Genomic DNA, 14,225 nt, shown 5'->3' with positions numbered 1-14,225 from the left:
TGCCATGGCCCTGTAATGAGTCACTGAGCTTAAACATGGGAATTCAAGGTTGCTTGTACCAAGAAGCAGCTGGTTACATCCAGGGTGGGGTACCCTGGCCTTGGAAACCCAGCTTTTCTTTACTCACAAATGACGGGTCCTCACCGGATTCCAAAGAGATCAACTGTTGGTGGGAATGATCCCCGTTTACAGGTGAAAAAGCGAGGCTCAGAGAATAAGCTACCTGCCCCACGTCTCACAGCTAATGTGACGTAGAACCCAGGCACAAACCTGGATCTCTTGTTTTCTGAAATGAAAATCTTTCTACTCTTAAACGTTATGGAGTGGAGAAGCTAATCCCACATTAAAAACTCACTGCCGTCGAGTCAGTTCCAACTCATAGCAACCCTATAGGACAGTCAAACCACCCCGTAGGGTTTCCAGGGAGCAGCTGGTGGATTCAGACTGCTGACCTTTTGGTTAGCAGCTGAGCTCTTCACCACTGTGCCACCAGGACTCCAGTTCCATTATATAATTCCATTATATCAACATTAAATTTCCTGTATTTGATCATTGCCCTGCGGCTATGCACATTTCCTTGCTTGATGACTAACTCATTTTTAATGACGGTGGATTCAGAAATATTGGTTCAGTCTAGTCTTTTGTGGAGGAAGAATAAAAAATGGCCTAGTTTTCAGGGTCTTTAGCAATACTCACAGTCATCGTGAACTAAGGCACCCCCTTGTGGTAACCCTTTGCTCCTGGGATTGACTCACAGAATCCGAGACTTCTATTGTCGTTCCACAAATATTTTTCAATACCTGTTCTGTACTAGGCGTGGTGCTAAATGTCGAGGATTCATAAGCTCCTTGGGGTGCATTTAAGCATATAAACAAATGTGGGATCACTGAAATAAGGATTTCGAAGGAGTCTTATTAAATAGGTTGATTATCTCCAAAACGTGGAGTGGAAAAAAAAGGGAATTTTTCTGTAATTGGTTCCCATTGAATTTTGGGCATCCCTCCCATGTGACTGTTGGGCATTACCACTTCTGTACTGGATTGCCTGGGTCCCTCCTTGCCACATCACTGCTTATGACTGGTAAGAATAATAAGTTAACCAAAGACACAAGGGAAAGAATAAAGTACTAATGGAGCACAAATACCACACCCTCCCAGAAGAACTAGGTGATGCCTGGCTACCACCACTGACCACCCTAACAGGGATCATAGTAGAGGGTTACAGACAGAGCTCGAAAAAAATGTAGAACAAAATCCTAACTCACAAAAAAGACTTAGACTTACTGGTCTGACAGAGACTGGAGAAACCCCAAGAGTATGGCCCCCGGACACCCTTATAGCTCAGAAATGAAGTCACTCCTGAGGTTCACCCTTCAGCCAAAGATTAGACAGCCCAAAAAACAAAACGAGACTGAATGGACACACCAGCCCAGGGACAAGGACTAGAAGGCAGGAGGGGACAGGAAAGCTGGTAATAGGGAACCCAAGGTCGAGAAGAGAGTGTAGACATGTCGTGGGGTTGGCAACCAGTGTCACAAAACAATATGTATGTTGTTTAGTGAGAAACTTGTTTGCTCTATAAAGCTTCATCTGAAGTACAATTAAAAAAAATGCACAAACAATAGATAAAGAATAATACAGTTTAGCTCCTTTTTTATCCATGACTTAAAATAATTTTTAGAAGTTATGTCTGAGAGCATGGGAGAGAGCGGTAAATGAAGCCTCTCTCTCTAATGACTGAGTTATTTGCAGCCACAGAGGCAAATGGAGAATGGCGCTCCCCTGCCTTCCCGGTAGCTTGTTCACAGCCGAAAGTCAGTTTTCCAGCTGAAGACAGCTGGATTAAAGTGGCTGACCGAACGGCTTGTCTGTGGCTCGTGAGCATCCCTCTGTCAGAGGCCCCGAGCAGCGGGCACGTGGTGAAATGCCGAGGAGGGAGACAGGTGAAGCAGGAGCGGGCTGGTTTCCCCAGCCTGGACGTGGAAACGGTGCTACCCAGAATCACCCAGACCATCTAGTCCATTGTTTAGAAAAGGAAGAAGACGGTCTTCTCAGACACACTGACGCAGTTCCTCTATTTGGAAAAAAACAGAAGTCAGCTAAATGGCGGATAACAGTGATGCCTGTAGAATAGGAAATAGGTTTTTAAATCTTCGGTGTTGATTTTTAAAATGTTTTATTATGGAGAATGTAAAACAAACTAGAGAGAACAGCATCCTGAACCTCATACCCATCAGCCATCTTAGTAATAAGTAACTCCTGACCAGCTTTGTTTCCACGTACAGCCCCACCCTCCTCTGGATTATTATGACATTGTTTTACTTCTGGGTGTAATTGTTGACAGTTGTCCCTTTTGTGCTTTGGAAGTATATAGCTCTCACGGTGATTTTTATTGTTTTTTCCTTGTTCATCTTTTCCCACCCCCAAGAGGCAGCACAACAGAGAGGTTCAGAGCATGGGTCCTGGAACCAGAGTGCCTGGGCTTGAATTTTTTGAAAATTTTTTTTCATTGTGCTTTAGGTGAAAGTTTACAGCTCAAGTTAATTTCTCATTCAAAAATTTATACACAAATTGTTTTGTGACGTTGGTTGCAATCCCCACCACGTGTCAGCACCCACCCCCTTCCCCCACCAGGTTCCCTGTGTCCGTTCATCCAGTTTTCCTGTCCCTTCCTGCCTTCTCGTCCTTGCTGTTGGGCAGGTGGTGCCCATTTGGTCCTCATATATTTGATTGCACTAAGAAGCGGTTTCCTCACCTGTGTTATTGTTTGTTTCATAGGCCTGTTTAATCTTTGTCTGAAAAGTGGGCTTTGGGAGTGGCTTCATTGCTGGGTTAGCAGGGTGTCTGGGGGCCATGGTCTTGGGGGTTCCTCCAGTCTCTGTGAGACCAGTAAGTCTGGTCTTTTTTTGTGAATTTGAATTTTGTTCTATGTTTTTCTCCCGCTCTGTCCGGAACCATCTGTTGTGATGCCTGTCAGAGTAGTCAGTGCTGGTAGCTGGGCACCACTGGGTTAGAATTTGGGCTCTGTTTCCTACTAGCTGTGTGACCATGGGCAAGTTGAGAAACCTCTCTGGGCCTCTGTTTCCCTGTCTGTAGAACGGGGCAGATTATACTAATAAGCATGCAGCTGTCCTCCTCATTGTTATGTAGGACATGTCTGTGCCTGTTATGGCTGACAGACTTTTCTCATGTGATTCTTCTCATTTAATAATCCACAGCTGTCCTGAGAGTTCAGTGGTGTTTTTACTCCTGAGGAAGCTAAGCCACGTTTGCAGAGTAGAACTGCTCCATAGGATTTTCAAGGCCAGGTTAACCTTTCAGAAAGGAGCCCCGGTGCCACAGTGGTTAAAGTACTCAGCTGCGAACTGGAAGGTCGGCCGTTTGCTCTGTGGGAGAAAGATGCAGTAGTCTGCTTCTGTAAAGATTTACAGCTTTGGAAACCCAATGGGGCAGCTCTGTTCAGTCCTACAGGGTCGCTATGAGTCAGAATCGGCTCAGTGGCAATGGGGTTTTTTTTTTTTGGTTTAAACTTTCGGAAGCAGATCACCAGGCCTGTCTTCCAAGGCACCTCTGAGTGGGTTCCAACTGCCAGCCTTCCAGCTGGCAGTTGAGTGCTTAACTGGTTGTGCCACCCAGGGACTCCCTAAGCTGAGGCTAAACCCCCCAAAAACCAAACCCGTTGCCATTGAGTCAACTCCAACTCATAGCGACCCTATAGGACAGGGTAGAACTGCCCCATAGGGTTTCCAGGCAGCGGCTGGTGGATTCCAACTGCCGGCCTTTTGGTTAGCAGCCCAGCTCTTAACCACTGCGGCACCAGGGCTCCAAGCTGAGGCTAGAGGAGTTTAAATCAAGTGTCTGCAGGCTTGTTTGCGTGTTGGAATCGCTCGGGGAGCTTCAGAAACTATGGTGCTGCTTCACCCTAGAGAGTGTGCTTTAGTTGGTGTGGGCTATGGCCCGGCTTTGGGGTTTTCAGAGATCCCCAGATGACTGTAATGTGCAGACAGGCTTGGGATCGGCTGGTCGCAGACCCACAGGCAGGCAGAACCCAAGTGATGTAGTCCCCGCTGCCTGCTTTCTCTGTGTGCAGATGTTGACATGGGAGCCAGAACTTGGCTGCCAATTTTTTGAGTGGGTTTAGTTAGCCCAAGGAGCCCTGGTGGTGCAGTGGTTAAAGTACTGGACTGCTAACCAGAAGGCCGGCGGTTCGAAACCACCAGCAGCTCTGCTGGAGAAAGATGTAGCAGTCTGCTTCCGTAAAGATGTACAGCCTTGGAAACCCTCTGGGGTCGCTATGAGTCAGAATTGACTCGACAGCAGTGGGTTTGGTTGGGTTTTGGGGTTTGGTTAGCCCTGCCCCACACCCCATTAACCAGAGCAAGTATCACACCAGGCTTTGTGTGTAAGGCTTTTTTGTTTGTTTCTGTTTTTTAACAAAAGTTCCCCAAGCCCCCAAATAAAAAATAAAATGTGTGAAAACTACTACGTTGATCTGTCACATCCCAGGCACTGGCCCTGTGTCAGGGAATATAATGTTAGCAAAAACAGGTACTCTGACTGCAATTCCATCTTCAGGGATTTAGCGAATGAAACTATTTGTGATGCTGTATCAGCTGTCTATTGCTAGAGTGATACTGAATAATAAATAATGAGAAAATATACGTGCCGTGCGAAATACACACAGCTGACACCTGGGTTGGTCCGCTGGGGGTTAGCTAATCATGGCTGGGCCAGTGGGGCAGTGTGGTTGGGCTGGCTTTACCCAGTGTGGCTCTCATCTTCCTCCTGGGCCCGCGGGCTAGCTAGGACATGTTCCTCTGGTGCTGGAGCCCCACTGCACAAAGCGACTTCCTTCCTCTGCAGCATCGTGTCTGCTAACATCCCATTGGCCAAACTGTGTCATGTGACTGAGCCCCCTAGCCCCACCCACAGTGAGTCCAAAGCACATCATGTGATCGGGCCTAATGTCGTCGGAAAGGCCCATACTCTTCTATGGAAATGAGTGAATAGCTTTGAACAGTAATCTGTCACAGATAAAAGTTTAGTGTATGCTAGCAGAAAATTGGGACAATCCTTGATATCAAATAATAAAAAGATAATTAGATAAAGTACACTACATACACATGGTAGAATACTGTGTAGCCATTAACAATGATACAGAAAATACATATTATTACATGAAATATTCATGCTGTAAAATTTGAAGAAAGCAGGTTATGTGATCATATGTACAGCATATTCCCAATTTTGAGAAAAGCAGTACGTATTGTTATTAATATTTCTGTAAGTCAAAGATGTATGCCAAATTGTTAGTGATCATTCCTGGTGAAATTACCAGATGATTTTATTTTTTTTGCTCCTAGTATTTTCTAAATTTCCTATAATGAACAGTTTAAAAGTTGTTTTAAACGGCATTAACCCGTTGTCGTTGAGTCAATTCTGACTCATAGCAACCCTGTAGGACAGAGTAGAACTGCCCCATGGGGTTTTCTAGGCTGTAAATCTTTTTTTTTTTTTTTTCTCATTAAACAGTCAGTACACATATTGTTTTATGGCATTGGTTATAATTTTTTTTTTTTTAAATTGTACTTCAGATGAAGGTTTACAGAACAAACTAGCTTCTCATTAAACAATTAATACATATATTGTTTGTGACATTGGTTAACAACCCCATGACATGTCAGTACTCTCCCTTCTCAACCCTGGGTTCCCTATTACAAGCTTTCCTGTCCCCTCTTGCCTTCTTGTCCTTGCCCCTGGGCTGGTGTGCCTCTTTAGTCTTGCTTTGTTTTATGGGGCTGTCTAATCTTTGGCTGATGGGTAAACCTCAGGAGTGACTTCATTACTGAGCTAAAAGTGTGTCTGGGGGCCATACTCTCGGGGTTTCTCCAGTCTCTGTCAGACAAGGCTGTAAATCTTTATGGAAGCAAACTGCCACATCTTTCTCCTAAGAGTGGTTGGTGGTTTTGAACCACCAACCTTTCGGTTAGCATCAGAGTACTTAACTACAGGGCCACCAGGTCTGCTTAAACTGAATTAGATGTGAAAGTTATGATTAGAGACTGTTACTAATTTTCATCTTCTCTAACCTTAAAATAGGCAGCAAAGTAATGGAGAACGGCCTTCTCTTCAAAGAACTTCTGCAGACTCCAAATTTTCGGATTACGGTGGTTGATGATGCGGATACTGTTGAACTTTGTGGTGCTCTTAAGGTAAAGTCAACCTTGTTATTTCTACTCAAGGACAGGAGTCGTCATGTGGGGCCAACGTTAGCATTCTTGAATGTAATCCTGAAGAATGGGCTCTGTGTTCTGCACACTTATTTCAGGGAAGAATAGTGAATCCAGGGCCTTGTTCATAACTTCCTCTTCGGCCACAGCCTTTCCTGGGTGGCTCAAGTCTGCTGTTATTTGTAAATCTGGGAGAATTATCTTTTATTCTTTGGGAAATTGGCAACATGACTAGTCGGGAAGCATCGAGAGTACCTTGATTGCAGGGTTTTACCCGAGAGCAAATTACTCTGTTCGTTCATTCATGTATTTCTCCTATTATCTTGAGCAGGACAAGGGACTTGTTTTCCCTGAATTAGGCTACTCTCTCGGTTTGGTTCGTTGTTCTTTTTAAAGGAAAAAAAAGTCTGCTGTCAAGGAAGGTTTCTCTAAGAATAGTTGTATCTTTTCCAGTGAAGGGAAAAGATCAGATTAAAGAGGCAGCATCTTCTGGCCCTGGTGGCGCAGTGGTTAAAGAGCTTGGTTGCTAACCAGAAGGTTGGCAGTTCGAGTCTACCAGCTGCTCCTTGGAAACCCTATGGGGTAGTTCTACTCTGCCCTGTAGGGTCACTGTGAGTCAGAATCGACTCGATGGCAGTGGGTTGGGTTTGGGTTTTATCTACAGGCCAGTGGCTTGAGAGGGTAAAAGGAACAGTTTCTACACTCGGGCTCCTGACTCATTCACATCTGCCTTATAAAGCTTTGCTCACCATCCCTTGCTGTTTCCTGACTATGGGAAATGGCCAGCTGGGATCTGGTTGAAATCAGAGCTGCTTTAGTTGGTGTCTGGAAAACCTGATGGCACAGTGGTTAAGAGCTACAGCTGCTAACCAAAAGTCAGTGGTTCGAATCTGCCAGGTGCTCCTTGGAAACTCTACGGGGAAGTTCTGCTCTGTCCTATAGGGTCACTATGAGTCAGAATTAACTTGACGGCCGTGGGTTTGGTTTTTTGTTTTTTTTTTTAGTTTGCGTCTACCAAAAAAAGGGAGGGGGAAGAATTCTAAATGTGAATAACCCTTTCAATCACTCTGAGTCGTCCCCTTGGTAGCAAAAAAACCAAAAAAGCTACTTTTCAAGAATTTGGGCACCTTGGAAGAAAGTTAGACATTTTAGGCAACCTGGCATTCACCTGGAGCCCTGGTGGTGCAGTGGTTAAGACCTCAGGCTGCTAACCAAAAGTTCGGCAATTCAAATCCACCAGCCGCTCCTTGGAAACCCTGTGGGGCAGTTCTGCTCTGTCCTGTAGGGTCGCTGGGAGTCGGAGTCGACTTGACGGCAGTAGGTTGGCACTCAGCCTAACTTTCTCAGGTGAGAATCACAGATTAAAAAAAAATGCTGAGGAGACCAGAAGTCCAAAAAATGCCTTCCCACTCTTTCTGATGAATTGTATATATCGTTTTTTTTTTTTTCTAGTCAGAATTTAAAACCACATTCTCCAATTAATATTGGATGTGTATGTGTGGTCACTTGTCCCTACTCAATGAGAATTTTAAAAATTAAAGCCAGTTAGAGCCTTGGGCTCCTGACCAACATCCTCCCGTATTTCTCAGTGCTTGTGTGGGGCATTTGTCACGTTGTGTGCAGGCCCTATTGTACATTGAAAACGCTGGCTGTGGTTGCGTTGTTTATTTTAAACTAATGACCGCTTGACAGAGGGGCCATTATGAATGGCTAATTGCTTGGCTCTGTGCTGCTCCAGAGCTGTTTTAAGTGACTGGATATTTTCGGTGATGGATGGAGAAGCTGTGAAATCCTGCCCAGCACAAAGGTTGCTGGGTGAGAAGAAAGATTCTACATCGAGGGCCCTGGAAAAGCTTCTGCTGGCTTGTGTCTTAGCTTAGAATGACTTTGCTTTTTTGCTAGCAAGAAGCCTGTAAGTGGATTTATGCCTGCAGCAGTTCAAATCCACCAGCCGCTCCTTGAAAACCTTATGGGACAGTTCTACTGTGTCCTGTAGGATTGCTATGAGTTGGCATCAACTTGACAGCAGTGGCTTTGGTTTTGTTTGTTTTTTTTTCTTTTCATTTTTCACTATTCATCATGGAGAAAGGAGCCCTGGTAGCGCAGTGGTTAAGTGCTCAGCTGCTAACCAAAAGGTCGGTGGTTTGAACCCACCAGCCACTCTGTGGGAGAAAGATGTGGCAGCCTACTCCTGTAAAGATTACAGCCTTGGAAACCCTATGGGGTGGTTCTACTCTGTCCTGTAGGGTTGCTGTGAGTCAGAATCGACTCGGCGGCAAGAGGTACCATTGTGGAAAGTGGTTCGTGGGAGACTGAGGCAGATGGGAGTGAGGGCTGTTTATCATCCTTCCCCCAGCAATCCTTTGAAATGGGATCAGTTACCACAATTCTTGTCTGTTTGCCACAGAGCTGGGATTTCTGGAAACTGAGACAGAGGCACGTTGGCAGTAATGGAAGCTGGACAGTGACTAGAAAGACCAAAGAAGAACTGATGCCTTTGAATTATGGTGTTGATGAAGAATATTGAATATTCCTTGGACTGCCAGAAGAATGAACAAATCTGTCTTGGAAGAAGTACAGCCAGAATGCACCTTAAAAACAAGGATGACGAGACTACATCTCACATACTTTGGACATTTTGTCAGGAGGGACCAGTCCCTGGAGAAGAACCTTGTTCTTGGTAAAGTAGAGGGTTGGTGAAAAAGAGGAAGACCCCCAATAAGATGGATTGATACATTGGCTGCAACAATGGGCTCAAGCGTAACAATGATTATAAGCATGGGGCAGGACCAGGCAGTGTTTCCTGTTGTACACAGGGTCACTGGGAGTTGGAACTGACTCAACAGCACCTAACAACAACATGACATCGTATAGATAAGGAGATGGCAATCCAGAGAGAGTAAATGGCTCTTGAGTAGCCATTGTTGGTATAGTTAGGGTTTGAATGGAGGTTTCGAGAACCTTAATCCAGTGTTCTTGAGTTACTATGTACAACTCGACTTCTCCCTGGTGTGCATCCAGGCACAATGAGTAAAACGAAGCCCACCCTTGTCATAGCCTGCTTTTGTTACATAAATAATGCTTTTGTTGTGTTCTTTTTTTTTTTTTGCTCCTGATGATAAAGGCGATGGACATTCATTGTGTTCATACAACACAACAGTATAAAGACGTGAAAAGCGCTCATAACCCCAGCATCCTGAGATAACCACTGTTAATGTTTGCTGTCTGCCCTTCCAAACTCCTAGCCAGCATGCGTATGTGCGTGTCCTCTTCGTAAGATAAAAAACTAGATCTTACTGTTGGGGTAGATTGACACGTAGTTTTCTTTTCTTTTTCCTCACTTCAATGATCTTTAGTAATCTTCCTCCATCTCAACCAATTAAAAAAAAGATCTCATCTTTTTTGTGCTCCAAAACATGAGGGAGTTTTACTTACAAGAAAAAGAAAATATGAAAACAGCTCACTATACCGGTAAAATAAGAAAAAGTTCCAAGGAGTTATGCATAATCACTTGGTACCAGGGCATCTTACTGCCTCCTTACTTCACCTCTTAGCTAAATTAATCCCTTAATCAGTAAGGGAATTTTTTTTTTTTAAATCAGCTTTTTTGAAGTATAATTTGTGTGCATTAAACTGTATCCATTTGAAGTATATAATACAGTAAGTTTCTTTTTTTAACTTCTTTTTAAATTGTACTTTAGTTAAAGGTTTGCAGAACAAACTAGCTTCTCATTGAACAATTAGTACACATATTGTTTTGTGACATTAGTTGCCAACCCCAGGACATGTCAACACTCTTCTTTCTCCACCTTGAGGTCCCTGTTACCAGCTTTCCTGTCCCCTCCTGCCTTCTCATCCTTGGCCCTGGGTTGGTGTGCCCCTTTAGTCTTGTTTTGTTTTATGGGCCTGTCTAATCTTTGGCTGAAGGGTGAACCTCAGGAGTGACTTCGGTACTGAGCTAAAAGGGTGTCTGGGGGCCATACTCTCAGGTTTCTCCAGTCTCTGTCAGGCCAGTAAGTCCCCTCTTTTTTTTTTCTTGTGAGTTAGAATTTGTTCTACATTTTTCTCCAGCTCTGTCTGGGACCCTCTATTGTGATCCTGGTCAGTGTAGTCAGTGGTGGTAACCGGGAACCGTCTAGTTGTATTGGACTCAGTCTGATGGAGACCGTGGTAGCTGTGGTCCATTAGTCCTTTGGACTAATCTTTCCCTTGAAATACAGTGAGTTTTGACAGTTACGTATACACACCTGGGAAACCACCACCAAGGACAGAACATTCCCGTGGCTCCCAAGACATTCTTCGTGCTGCCGCTTTGCAATTCATTCCCACTCCCTCCAGTCACAAGCAGCCACCGATTTGCTTTTATACACTGTAGTTTGCATTTTCTACAATTTTTGTAAATGGAATTGTGCAGTATGTGTTCTTACGTGTCTGGCTTCTTTCAGTAGGGGTGTTCTTTTTGTCTGTTTTAACATAAATGTTAAGGGTTACCAACCCACCCAAACCCACTGCTGTCAAGTCAATTCCAGCTCACAGCGACCCTGTAGGACAGAGTTGTTGTTGTTAGGTGCAGTCAAGTCGGTTCTAACTCATAGACCTACGTACAACAGAATGAAACGCTGCCTTTTGTGCACCATGTTCACGATCATTGCTATATTTGAGCCCATTATTGCAGCCACTGTGTCAGTCCATTTCCTTGAGGGTCTTCCTCTTTTTCACTGACCCTCTACTTTACCAAGCAAGTTGTCCTTCTCTAGGGACTGGTCCCTCCTGATAACATGTCCAAAGTACGTGAGATGAAGTCTCGCCATTCTTGCTTCTGAGGAGTATTCTGGCTGTACTTCTTCCAAGACAGATTTGTTCGTTCTTCTGGCAGTCCGTGGTATATTCAATATTCTTCGCCAACACCACAAATTCAAATGCATCAATTCTTCGATCTTCCTCATTGTCCAGCTTTCATAGTAGGGTTAGAAAATAAACCCATTGCCATCAAGTCGATTCCCACTTACAGCGACCCTATGGGACAGAGTTGAACTGCTCCATAGGGTTTTAAAGGATGTAATGTTTACGGAAGCAGATTACCACATCTTTCTCCCGTAGAGCAGCTGGTGGGTTTGAACCACCGACATTTCGGTTAGCAGCCAAATGCTTAACCCACTGCGCCATCGTGGCTCTTGCAGGGGGGTAACTACCCTTAATCGCTGGCCATTTAGTTAGCTTGCTCCAAGGCTTTGGCTGTGATAAACACAGTGTGATGTACAAGCCTTGTTCCTAGTCTCTGATCAGGGCCACTGCTGGACCCAACGGCACGTACGTGTAGATGAGAACGAGGCCCGCACAGTAGCCACATGGGCCGATTTAAGTTTACATTTAAATTAAAACATCCAGTTTCTGGGTCACAGAAGGCACATTTCAGAGGTTCAGTAGCCCCATGTGGCTAGTGGCTACTGTATTGGACAGGGCAGATATCAAACATTTACATCACCGCAGAAACTTCTCTTGGACATTGCTGCTCTAGGTAAGGTAGCCTCATATCAGTGGGCCTAGCTTGCTGAGCCAGGGGGTGGGCTTGATCTCAGTCCCCCTTGTCATCTCGACCAGGCTGCCTTATGGGGGGCCAACCTGCAAACCCCACCTGTTGCCTTACCTTCAATAAGCCCAGACTCTATTGGCTGACTTTCCACTCAGGCCAAATGCATTAGGATTATGGACTTAGAGAAAACGGCCATAGTGCCTCGGGTTTCAGTGGGCCAGGCTTCGTAGGTGGGGGAGTGTTGGCATAACCTTTAGGTAGCAGGGGCTGGTTCTACAGTTGTATTTTCTCTGCAGGAGGGTGGGGAGTGGAAGAGGAGTTGAGTCCTGGCTAGCCTGCCCCAGTTCAGAACTGTAAAGATGGTGCCTTGGCTGGATGGTCGCCTCAGAGCGCTGCCTTAACCCAGGGAGCAGGGAAGGGCTTGCGCACGTCTGTCTTCTGGAAATCATGGTATTTTTAGCTCCAGAAGAGTTTAAAGCAGATTTAAATGCACAGTGGGTAATGATAACTTTCACAGCTGAGCAATCTCAGAGGACATCTGCTTGGATGCTATTCCAGCGCGTTGCAACCAGCTCAGTGTGTTTATTTTCCTTTTGACAGTGATAAGTGGTGGAGGGAGATCGTGTGGGTGTCAAGATCCGCCATAAGACAATTAAACTGGGTCAGGGCCCAGAGTCCCCCAGAAGAGGTGGGTTTATCCTGAAGTGACGCCCTGCTCCCCTCAGTGGGAAGCTTTGTGCTGAGAGGCAGCTGGAGCCCCAGGCCGTGGGCAGCCTCACCTGCTTTCTCCATGTGCCTCTGTCTTAGTTCCCTAGTGCTGCCATCACAGAAGTACCACAAGGGGGCGGCTTTAAAGAACAGAAATTTATTTTCACACAAGTCTGGACTCTAAAGGTTCAAATTATAGTCTTGGCCATGTGGATTCCTTCCTTGTCGGTAACCCCTGGCCTTCCTTGGTTCCTTGGCTCATAAACAATCCTCAGGTGGCGTCTGTCTACCCCCACATGTACACGTATCTAGTCTGCTGTTTTCACAGCTCAGAAGCAATGACATGTAGGATCCACCCTACCCTGGTATGGCCTCAACCTATTGATAGATGACATTACAGTAGATTACATTATGGAAGGTGATTACATTATATCCACGGGTGTAGGGTTTAGGATTCCCACATATATCTGGGGCGGGAGGACACGATTCAATTCATAACAGCCTCTAAAATAACACCCTTTGTTTTGAGTGCTGTGACACATGAGAGGTCGAAAGCACTGCCTTGGAGGTTGGGGCCATCTGCATAGGCCCTGCTTGGATGGTTCCAGTGACAGGGAGCTCACTCCTTTGCCTCTGAACATTTTCAGTTGGGTGGGGTAGGGGTCAGCTCTTCCTGCTAGGAAGTTCTTTCTCATCTGGACTCCAGTGCCCCACTGTGCCTCTCACTCACTGGCCCTGGAGCAGCACAGCGTGGTCTTCTCCCTGTTGCCCTTGAAGTGTGAGTGCACACTTGCCTTCTCACACCCGCGGGTAGTGAGGCAGCAGAGTGAGGTTGTGGGGCCACGTTGTTCCTGGGTTTGAAACACAGCCCTGCCGTGTTCTCTGTGGCCTCAGGCAAGCTTCTACCCTGCGTGCCTGAAAGTCCTCACCTCTCACTGCGGATGATAATAGTGCCTACCTTGTAGGAGAGTCCCTGTGGGGTGCAAATGGTTTGCTGCTAACCAGAAGGTTGGCATTTCAAACCCACCCAGCAACACTGCAGAAGAAAGGCTTGGTGATCTATTTCTATAAAGATTACAGCCAGGAAAGCCCTATGGGGCAGTTCTCCTCTGTAATACATGGGGTTGCCATGAGTCATAGTTGACCCAACGGCAATGGGTCCGGTTTTTTACCTGGTAGGAGGAGTCCCTGGGTGCCACAGATGTTTAATCACTTGACTACTAGCCAAAAGATTGGCAGTTCGAACCCAACCCCAGGTGCCTCAGGAGAAAGTCCTGGCAATCTGCTTCCGAAAGGTCACAGCCTTGAAAGCACTGTTGGGCAGTTCTGCTCTGTACACGTGGGGTCACCATGAGTCTCAATCAACTCAACGGCAGCTAACAACCACCTTGTAGGAATTGTTATGGACTGAATTGTGTCCCCCAAAAGATGTGTCAGCTTGGCTGGTCTGTAATTCCCAGTATTGTGTGATTGTCCACCATTTTGTCATCTGACATGATTTTCCTATGTGTTGTAAATTCTACCTCTATGATGTTAATGAGGTGGGATTAGCAGCAGTTATGTTAATGAGGCAGGACTCAATCTACAAGATTATGTTGTGTCTTAAGTCAGTCTCTTTTGAGATATGAAAGAGAAGCGAGCAGAGAGACTTGGGAACCTCATACCACCAAGAAACAAAAGCCAGGAGAATAGCGCATCCTTTGGACCCAGGGTCCCTGTGCTGAGAAGCAACTAGACCAGGGAAGATGGATGACA

The 14,225-nt window shown here is 45.6% G+C and overlaps 1 protein-coding gene across 1 annotated transcript in view; it reads left to right on the top strand.

Moving 5' to 3' along the window:
• GPD1L (glycerol-3-phosphate dehydrogenase 1 like) overlaps positions 1-14,225 on the top strand; it is a 58,117-nt gene that overhangs the window by 30,871 nt on the left and 13,021 nt on the right. The window contains exon 5 of the mRNA XM_023732250.1: positions 6,099-6,211. Within this exon, the coding sequence (XP_023588018.1) occupies positions 6,099-6,211 (113 nt within the window). The remainder of the gene's footprint in view (positions 1-6,098; positions 6,212-14,225) is intronic.

Source organism: Trichechus manatus, unplaced genomic scaffold (genome assembly GCF_000243295.1).
Source record: "Trichechus manatus latirostris isolate Lorelei unplaced genomic scaffold, TriManLat1.0 scaffold00049, whole genome shotgun sequence".
NCBI classification, from domain to species: Eukaryota; Metazoa; Chordata; class Mammalia; order Sirenia; family Trichechidae; genus Trichechus; species Trichechus manatus.
This window is presented reverse-complemented; position numbering and strand designations above follow the sequence as displayed.